The sequence below is a fragment of the Convolutriloba macropyga genome, chromosome 14 (genome assembly GCF_964194025.1).
Source record: "Convolutriloba macropyga chromosome 14, txConMacr16.3, whole genome shotgun sequence".
NCBI lineage: Eukaryota > Metazoa > Xenacoelomorpha > Acoela > Convolutidae > Convolutriloba > Convolutriloba macropyga.
This window is the reverse complement of record NC_134481.1, coordinates 7,578,247-7,588,390: the sequence shown is the minus strand read 5'-3', so window position 1 is coordinate 7,588,390 and position 10,144 is coordinate 7,578,247. Positions and strand designations below refer to the sequence as shown.

Genomic DNA, 10,144 nt, shown 5'->3' with positions numbered 1-10,144 from the left:
TCGATTGTTCGTAGATATTGGATTGGGTTGTAGACTATCCCATAAAGTTGCAAGCAAGCGAATGTTGTACAATTTCCAGACTTCCAAACGGGCAATCATTTGTGCACAGTTCTGTGTTATCTAATCAAAAATTTATGCATTTTCATGAGTGACCTTCGAAAGTTGACCTTTGAACTCTTTCCAGTGTTTTTGACACTGTCGCTTGCGTTGCAACCAACTTAATGGTACTTATATGTTTAAAGTTTTCGAAATGTATTCCGAGTTCCATTTATGACCCCCCCCCCCTAGTGCCAGTTTGTCCACCTCTTGAGTTATATTAAGCTACACTATGGGTTAGCATTGAAGTCAATCTAATTTTAGTGCACACATCTATCAATGTTTTATTTCTAAATATGACTTGGCAATGTTACGGACATTCCATTTGGCTTCTAGTTTGATTTCACTATTTGTGATACTCTGGCTGCATGTGCTGTTTCATTGTCAATACACCCTAGTACCATACACCTGTGGTCCCAATGAGAATGCTGGAATCTAGATCGTGTAATGCTGACGACATTTTCCGATAGAATGCCCAAATTAGATCAAATTCCTGGATCTTGTTAACGTTTTCCGCCGTTCTTGTGACTTTTGCGCAATGTTATTTTTACTTCGCTTTTCAGAATGCTGAAACTGTTAACTTAAGGTTGTCCAAAAAGCGGTTGTTGATTTTTTCAAATGGTCTTTTATATTTTTTGACCGTTAAATTTCAGCTATTTTGTAATTATATGAATCCACTAACTTACTAATTTGCTTGCAGTTGGCAAAGTTGCATGGTCGTAATAAAACACAGAATGGGAGCAATTGAATTGTTCTGAAATTTTATTTCTTAAGCACTGTTAATAAAAACTAAAATTAGTTAAAAAGATAGGTTAACAAGATCCCAGTTCCTCGTTTCTGATGATCAAAAGATGTTTCTGACTTGTTCTCGGTTGTGGAGAAAATCCACCTCTAAGAGGTTTGGTTTTCTTAATGTTTCAATCCTGTAACTTACTTCTAGCTTATTTCTGATCTAAATGAAATTTCGGCGATTTCTAACGTAGGTCAACGTGTGACCGCTCGATCAAAACACTGGTCATCTTTATCACCATCAGATTCACAAATCGGTTCAAGATTGAGATCTGATGAACGGGACTCTCGTGATCAATGTCCTAACCAACTGACAATTATATGTTGACTTACGAAGTCGGATATTTGAGGTAATTTGATTGCGAGCATATAACATTTCATAACATGCTTGGAAAAAGTTCAATGAACTCAAATATAAATACTAAAATTCAAATGATTTGAAGTCGTTTAAGGGTCAACGCTGATGGCCGTACGATCAAATACCAAGTTAAATGTCTTTCAAATGTAGTTCAAATTAGGAAAAAGGCGTCTTTCCCTCTATTCCCCCCATTATGGTATATTTACGGTAATGGGTTGAGGTGGCGTTACGTTATATACCCCACTAAGATTGAGGGAAGATGTTATGATGGGAAAAACCTGGAAAAGGCTCTGATATTGAAAAAAGAATGACCGCAAATCAAGGAATGCTTATCGAGTTCAAGAAGAAGCATTGAAACCCGGCTTTATATAGATTTGAGTTTTACCGTTGTTTCTTTAATTGTTAAATTCGTTTCAGATTCTCTGCATACAGCGTTTGTCTTTCATTATATCACTTTTCTATTTCAATGGAAATGAAACAAATTTTGATCAACAACACCGGATGCAGAGTTCTTGCCGTTCCTCTCCTAGCGCCGATTAAGATCAAATTAATATATGCCAAAGTATAGTAACAGACACTTGAGTGAAAATTAAGAGATATGGAAGAGTAAAAGAAACACTAGGAAACTAAAAATAAATCAAATCTTATGGAAAAGAAGACAGGATGTGACCAATTTTCACTGTAAATCGTTTCAGATAATTGATACCTTTGCATAAATTGCTGAAGCGCTCTGAGCAAAATTTGTTTAAACTTCTACACAATTTTCAAAACTCTGTGATTCGGAAAAGAAAGAGGCAGTGACGTCATCGTCGCATGTCAGTGGACGGACCAATAACAATCGAGGCCTTAGTCAACATGGTGTCTTCATCTGGATACATTTCACAGAGTGACAAGTGGCCTTTTTGGGTGGGACTGGGACTCACTGCCGGTTTGTATCTGTATACACTTGATGTTTTGATTGGTGCCGGGGTTTTTTGTTTTGCTGACGAGCGCAGAAGCCCGAAAAATGGTCTTTTATGATAATATATTGGTGAAAAAATTGCGGCTGGAGAAAAGGTGCCGAGTTCTGCCCAGTTAATGACGCAGCGAGACTAATTTACTTCAAAATTTGGTTGCTTGAATATTTTATCGATTTTCATTCCCATTTGACTTTAATTTTCTGCGTGTTTGAGAATTTGCCTAATTTCCTGGGTGAAATGAATTGTTTGTAAATCAACTACGAACATGACATTTTTAATTGCTCTCGAACAAATTCTGAGGCGATTTTTGTAAACGTTTTTTATAAGCCCTTGCTTTATTTTTTTGATAGTGATATATCTGAAAATACTGAAGAACTTGATGAGTTTTTGTTAAGCTTACACGAGACCGGTAAAGACTAAATGTATCGAAAAACTTTGGATTTTGGTAAGCTGCTTTTTAAGTTTGTTTATTATTTTCATTTACTTCTATTTTTCTACATAGTTTTTACTATAATTTCACGAAAAGTGAAGCTGAAGATATTTTCGGCAAGAAGATATTTTCAACAAAATATCAGTTCGAGGGTTGTTGTTTCTTTGGTGAAGATTTTGATAGCAGCAGAAGAGTTTTTATTCACGAAGTGTTCAAATTCAAAAAATGGTCGAAAAAGCCTATATAGTGAACTCATGGCAGTTTTTATTGTTTGAAGTAATCTTTGATTAATAGCCGCGAAGCGATAGCGGCTATTATTGGGGACATCGTGGTTTTTTTTTTAATTCGTCGTCTCCATCGATGATTCTTACGACCTGACTTCTTGGAATTGACTTCAGTGACTTCTATTGCTTTGCAGTTAAAATTTGTGTACGTGACGTTGTTTCTGCTTTTAGGTCAATTGCGTGACTTACCTCACTCAAAAAATTGACTTTTGAACTCACTTATGGAACTTTAATTTTTTATGAAGATTTACTAGTTAATAGTGTGCATCTAAGTTGTGCCAATCTTATATGCCCTAATTTGTGATTATTAGTCTTGAGTTTTTGATTTCGAATATCAATTTTGAAATAGCTCTTTAAGGTTGTTTTCCTTATAGAACGTATGTGTCAAAAATTGACAGTCCGAAGCTAACCCGAAAAGTCTAGTGGTCTATTGAAGGACTGGTGGTCGATCTGTCTATCTTATTTCTTTAGGTGTTTCAATTCCTGGAAGGCCACGAGCGTCTATCGCGGCTATTTTCCGGCAATCTGCCGGCTATGTTTTAGTTTCCGGTAAATTCGTCTTTTCTTTCGTTTGTATTTTTCTCGTTTGTATTCTTTATCGGTATCCATGATTTTTTGCACTGTTGTTATAATTTTTTCTACAATTGTCCTGATTGTGTTTTGTTTTTATGAATAGCCGCTGTCAACGGCTGTTTTTTCGCTCTTTTTAAAATTTTTCACTTTTCGTTTCACATAAGTCACGATTTTGACTTACCTCGCCGACTTTCAGCTGAATGGATTTTAATTTCGTTCATTCATTGAGTTAAGCATTGTAGTGAATGCGGTCAACGTCAGAAGAGAGAAATCAAAAGAAACGGGATAAACCGATAAAGCCCGGTCATTAGGTTATCAACGTTTTTTAGAGCAGTTGCTAGCGGGCATCAATATTAAGCCTAATAAGATGCAGTTTAGAAGCTGAATGAAGTATAATTTTGAAATCTAATTGAAACCGCACATCAGATTAGGATACTTTTTGTTACCTAGAAAAATTCGCTGTTTTGGTCTCTTCTTTTTCCCTTTCTGTTTCAATCCCAATGTGCGTCAGGCAGGCCAATGGAGGCTTTTTTGGACAATTTGCTGGCTATGTTTTCAATTTCGATTACAACTGAACACGTATGAAGTCACCTTGCTTTTTGGGCCAAGATTATTCTGACTGCGAACATCTAGGTGTAGCTCAAAAACATAACAACAAGATAACGCGCCGTTGCCTTCAGTCTATTGTATTTTCATTAAGTGTACCAAACTTTTGTGTAGTTTGTCGAAATGTGAATTTTAACATCGTAATTTTGTCCGGAAATTTCTTTGATACCTAAGGATGACGTACTCAAATTCATCCAGAGCCTAATTTCACTTTTTAGCCTCGAAAAATGAAGGAATCACTCGAGTACAGTTCAAGCCCAATTTATTTCATCGGGTTTTTTCTACATGTCATCAAAGCTATTGCATCTTTTCTGGCACTGCCAGCTATTTTTTATGATTTGTTATCTGTGTTGTTATCAATTTTATCTGTGTTTATTATTCTGTTATTGAGTTACATGTAATTTTTGCGCAATTCTCGGCTCGACCACTAATGACCTAACAAGCTAGAAATGGACATATCTTTTTCTGCATCTCAACAGTTCTTGTGATTTTTGCTGTGTAGATTTACATGGAATGGCCGTTCTAGGGTCAATGGTCTGAGGGTAATTGAGATGTTGTCTTTATGGCTTCGAAGCTTTGAATTTTTAAGTGGTTAGAAATTGCAAACTTCCGAACAAATCGAAGAAAGGATTAAATCGTAGAAGCCTTATAATTTGGACCTAATTTATAAATAATTCATTTGTAATCCTGGTTATAAAAGTAATTGGCAAAGAGTGAAATGCAATTGGATTAAATTCTGCCTCCGTTTCCCCCTCTTTTTTTTAAAAAAAAAATAAACTGCCGCAATAAGGCAATCGCTTTCATTCTTTGTTGCCTGGTCATTTATTATTATCTTCCGAGACTAAAAGTATTTGTCTTCCTTTCTCTTTTATTGCTTAAGGAATTTTGAGAAATTTCCCAGACTAAAAAAGGCTAAAGGGGGATATTTGTCTTACACAAACAGTCGATCTGTGTGTGAATTTTCTTGAGGTTACCGCTTTGCTTCAGAAGGCTCTTTTCTTTTGCATCAATAACTGTCATTTGCAGATACTCCTGCTTTATCTTCCTAGCTCTCCCCTTTCGAAATAAATTAACCGTCTTCCTCAGCCATTTGTGAAAACTCATAAAATTTTTGTCCATTCAAGCTTATCGATCTAATTTGGAGATATTGTATTCCGCCTACAAAAAATCGTTGAGATCTAACAATTAGGAGAAACTGGGAAGTGGTTTTGGTCCCTCTGGAATTAATCACCTGTCGTTAACCGATTGGTTCCACCTGGTTTTCGCTATTAATTGCCAACTCGCGAATCAATAAAGCTCCTAACTGTCTTGGGTTCAGAATTGTTACCTCTCGTACCGGTCATAGACCTGAAAAGTAACTCTCAATTCCTGATTTGTTTCTCGTGAATTCAAAAAGACACTTAGATTAATATTTGCTCGATTTTTGCTCGTTACTGACTCCACTAGAACGATTCGAAGATGCTGCTAAAAATTGTTGCAATCGCCCTTTCTGTCATTGTGGCTACACACGCGTTTGTTTTCCACGTTCCCCGAGGCATGGAAGAGCTTTCGGGAAGACATCTGAAATTAAATTGCGACTCGGACGAGGACTTCGCGTGCCGATCCCAAACGGAATGTATTCCATCATCGTGGCAATGTGACGAATTCGAAGATTGTAGCGACGGTAGTGACGAGATATTCTGCATTGCGCCCGGGGAACCGATGACGCTAATTGGCGAAAGAGGACGAAAATAGAACCATCGAAACGAATCTCGTTCAATATTTGACAATCGATGTCGTAAATAGAGTTAACTAGCTTTTAACAACTCATCAGATCTATATTTCTGAAACAACTTTTTCTCACATTGTGATATCGTTTGAGTTCGTAGAAATTTGGACAATTTCTTGTGCTGCTGAATTTAAATTTTGGCATCCGTCCTTATTGCGAGAGATTTGTATTGCGGGAGAACTAGGTTTCACTATTCAAATTTTCCGTTAATGAAAGCGATACAAGAGCAAAAATCTTCAAAATCAAAATCTTATACATTAAAAAGATTGAAAATTTGATGAACTTTTTTGTACGGTGTTTTTTGAAGCAGAAATTAAGATTTTGTTTTCCTTCAAATTTAAAAACCGGACGTTATTTTTGAAGCCAAGTGTCAAATTCACATTTTTTGCTTTTCTTTCCTTTTTGATTGCTCACAATTTGTTTAATAGCCGCACAGCGATAGCTGGGGCTATTATTGGCCTTCTCTTAGTTTTTTTTTTATTTCGTCGTCATGATTTTTGTTACGACCATATGACGTCACAGCCACTTTTTGTTCATTCGTTCATGCAATTTCAACTGAATTGCATGTGTGACGTCATTTTTCGCTCTTAGCGGAGCGAGTTTTTTGTTCATGCGCGTGATTAAATTTTTGGTCACACGTGACTTACCTCACTCTCAAAAATGACTTCCTCAATTTGAAATTGACTTTTATTTACTTTAATTGAAAGAGATAAGGTCAAATGGGTGTGTGTCACTCTAAATGAAAGTTATTTGAGATCAGCTAATAGAGGCAGCAATAACTTATACAGATTTTTAATCAAAGTATAACAGATCAGCCTTCAATGAAAAGACGAAATTTTTTTGGTCTGTCTTTTTTACTGTTTTTTAGACTGTCGATCTGCGAATCTATTGCGGCTATTTTCTGGCAATCTGCCAGCTATGTTTATTGTTTATTTTAGTCTGGTGATCTTTTCAATGCGATTTTATACTTGAGTAATTTTCGTCTGGCGCTTTAGACTTTTGGTCCTCAAAACCTCAAAATTAGCCAAAGTTGCTCTCAAACGATTGGTGAGCAGTTGACATAGGTAGGCCTGAGCTTAGCTTAGTGAGGTGAAAGCGATAGTAGAAAGGGTTGAATTAAGGGATGTTGGGGGGGGGGGTGAAAATTCACATTTTTTGCTTTTCTTTCCTTTTTGATTGCTCACAATTTGTTTATTGTTTATATTAGTCTGGTGATCTTTTCAATGCGATTTTATACTTGAGTAATTTTCGTCTGGCGCTTTAGACTTTTGGTCCTCAAAACCTCAAAATTAGCCAAAGTTGCTCTCAAACGATTGGTGAGCAGTTGACATAGGTAGGCCTGAGCTTAGCTTAGTGAGGTGAAAGCTAGAGTAGAAAGGGTGGAATTAAGGAATGTTGGGGGGGGGGGGTGAAAAGTGAAAAGCGTGGACGGAGTTATATGCACAATGCTTCGATTCTTTGATGACAAAAACGATTTCTCTACTGAATTGGAGATTTGAAAGTTCTTTTTGAGAAGTCAGTGGTTTAAACCAAAACAGCTTGAAGAAAATTGTTCTTAAACCCCCGACGCGACTGAAGAATTATTTCCGTTGACATGAGTCGATGTGAACAAAATTATGCTGGTTAACAAACCTTGCACTTATGCTCATGTGTAACCTAAAAAGACGTGACATTAATAATTATTAATAGCAGATTTTCAACAGGCTATTATTGCGCTCCTCTTTTTAATTGCTCTCGAACGAAGTTTGTAGTAATTATATTAGTCCTGTGGTCTTTTTTAATGCGATTTTTCGCTTGACTGATTTGTTGTCTGACCGATTTGACTTTTCGCCCTCGAAACAGGGATAAACAGGTAGCGCTCGGAGGGAGGGCTTTAAGTTCTTTTATCCCTAAGCTTTACTATGATTTAAGAATGCGATTCACCAAAACTTTTGAGGAGACAACTGTTGTGAAGGGCGGTTCCTAATCTTAAAAGTTCGTTCCCCTCATCCCCCTTTCCCTCCACATTCTGTCCCATTCGCAGCCTCGTCATTACTTCCATTGTCCGCGCTCCTCCACCTGTCGATTTGAAATCCCCCAATCTAGCCTTCGCAACCCTACCCCCAGTTTTTGACACCCCAGCGCTCGCCCCCCACACGCTGGTCACCCTCTAATGCTAGCATCCCTAAGTTCCAGTTGGCTACTACCGAAGCCAACCGCCGGTCGTGCGTTTGAGAGCAATTCGCCCGACGTTAGTCGGTTATGTTTTTTATACTTCGTCGAATAAAAACTTGTTTTGCTTTACCTCATTTTGCCGCTTTGTCGACATTTTGTGTGAAATCTTTTTGACTTCCTCAGGCTAGTTTCCTTCTGCCTCGTTCCGCTCAAAGTGCTTTTGAACATCAGTTGCTCAGAAAGCAATCTAAAATGAACGGTTTCTTAAAAACGGAATCAAAAACCGATAAACCCCTAAACGGGAAAAACCCATAAAGCCCAATTTTAAGCTGCCCGCAGCTTGAATTTGTTCTTATAAGTTACAGTTGTCATCTCTAATGCTCATTGGTATTGATACTAGCCCCTGTATCGCCTCAAGAAGTTACAGGAGTATGTCTAACAACAAAATGAAATCGAAATAGTTCGCACTTTAAAAATTTTTCTTTCATTGGTTTTCTTAATCAGTTTTTTCGTTTTCTGTCATTTCAACCCCAGTCGGTGTTATGGAAATCAATGGCGGCTATCTGCCGATTATGTTTAATTATAGATTTTATTGTACGCGTTAATTTTGTAAAATTAAGGTTTGAGATTATATTTTACTTTTGAGCCATTGTTATCAAGGCTGAGAAGGGCTCTAATACAAAAACTAGAATATTAACTAACAAACACTCTTTTCAAATCTCAAAGGTTTGAAAATAATCAAATTGAAATGATAGACAAATGTCTTCAATTTTTTTGAAACGTCGTTCATCGAGCTGCTCTCGAAAGAACATCAGTAGTTCTTTCCACTGCGCCGCTGTAGGATATGCAAGTTTGGCCGTGTTTAGTTTTTGCTCGGGGCTTCAGTAATAGAGTTCCTTGGATATTTCTCATTCTTGAATGTTTTTCGTGTCGCTAAAACATGTTAAGGGAAAATGTAGGAAAAAGGAACAATACGTATCTGTTAAAATTGCACACCAGTTCATTTTCAACTATGTTCTTGATAGAGAGCCAGTGGAAACGACTAAGGTAATGAGAGGTTGAAGAAAAGTTAATAAAAAAAAGTATATTGAATTGCCAATTTTGTAGCCTCTGAAGTTTTTTTTGTACCTTCGTTACTCGCGAGTACAAGGAAATAATTATCAATTCATGACATGATAAGACTACAAGAGAGAGAGTGGATCAATGAGCAACGTCAGTTCTCTGCCGAATTTTGTGCAGTTTTTGAGATGATAATCTGAGCTGAAGGGTTTTATTTTTTTTTGATAATCCTCTGCCAAAATTGAATTCCAGAATGTTTACTTCGATTTCAAAGTGAACTTTTAACCTCAAAGGTCCTCCCTCAAAGGTTTAACCGCGTGACTTCACTATTTCTGCCAAAAATTATCACGTGATTTGTTAGTGTTGAAACAAAAATGTGTTGCTTGAAATTACGATTCAAAGTCAGATAGGGTCGCGATTTTTGCCTTCAATCGGCAGAGGTTTGTTTTTGTGGAATGGGAAGAATAATTAAACGTAATCAGCATAAAAATGATATCTTTTGTGCCAGAGTATCAAGAACGGGTAAAATATAGCACAAGTCCAAGGATAGAACCTTGGTAGAGACCTGAGAGTATAGATTTCGCCAGCCATAAAATCATCTTTTCTTACTTGAACCCTTCCATTATTAAGATAGCACCTAAAATAGTAAAGTAAACACCCTTTTACTACAACTCTTTTTTTTTCGAGTACCCTCAGCAATATGTCAGAACTTATGCAGGAACTTAAAAGACAATATGAAGTGTCAAGGGCAGATCTAATGACAGAAAGCACAGAATTCTCTTTGTTAAAATTAGACGCATTGGTTTCATTACAGTATACCGAAGCAGTTTTGCGTGACCTACCCCTGAAGTAAGCTTACTTGCATTACAGGAAAGTTACAGAATAAATGTAGAGAAGGAAACTAACTGTTCCAATGTTTTTTTTTTCTGAACATTTGGCAAGCAATGGTATACAATTAACTGGCCGATAGTCATCTGGAATTCCGGATTGGGGTTGTCTTTTTTATTTACGGGGAGTGATCAGTCCTTTTTCCGTGTCCGTGATTGCGGAAGATATCTGTTCTGCAGA

At 37.0% G+C, this 10,144-nt stretch overlaps 1 protein-coding gene and 1 long non-coding RNA gene across 3 annotated transcripts in view; one reads left to right on the top strand and one right to left on the bottom strand.

Annotated features, from left to right (window-relative positions):
• Positions 1 to 351: 351 nt before the first annotated feature.
• On the bottom strand, positions 352 to 1,031 carry LOC142352782 (uncharacterized). Of its 2 annotated transcripts, none has more exons than XR_012761004.1 (2): positions 914 to 1,031; positions 352 to 595 (listed from the first exon to the last, which is right to left on the bottom strand). It is a non-coding gene; the product is annotated as an uncharacterized LOC142352782 (long non-coding RNA). The 2 variants fall into 2 exon arrangements; XR_012761005.1 differs by having other exon boundaries at positions 352 to 589.
• A 776-nt stretch (positions 1,032 to 1,807) lies between these two features.
• Positions 1,808 to 10,144, top strand: part of LOC142353430 (retinol dehydrogenase 12-like) — a 58,120-nt gene continuing 49,783 nt past the window's right edge. The window contains exon 1 of the mRNA XM_075405664.1: positions 1,808 to 2,171. Coding sequence (XP_075261779.1) covers positions 2,057 to 2,171 — 115 coding nt within the window. The 5' untranslated portion in view covers positions 1,808 to 2,056. The remainder of the gene's footprint in view (positions 2,172 to 10,144) is intronic.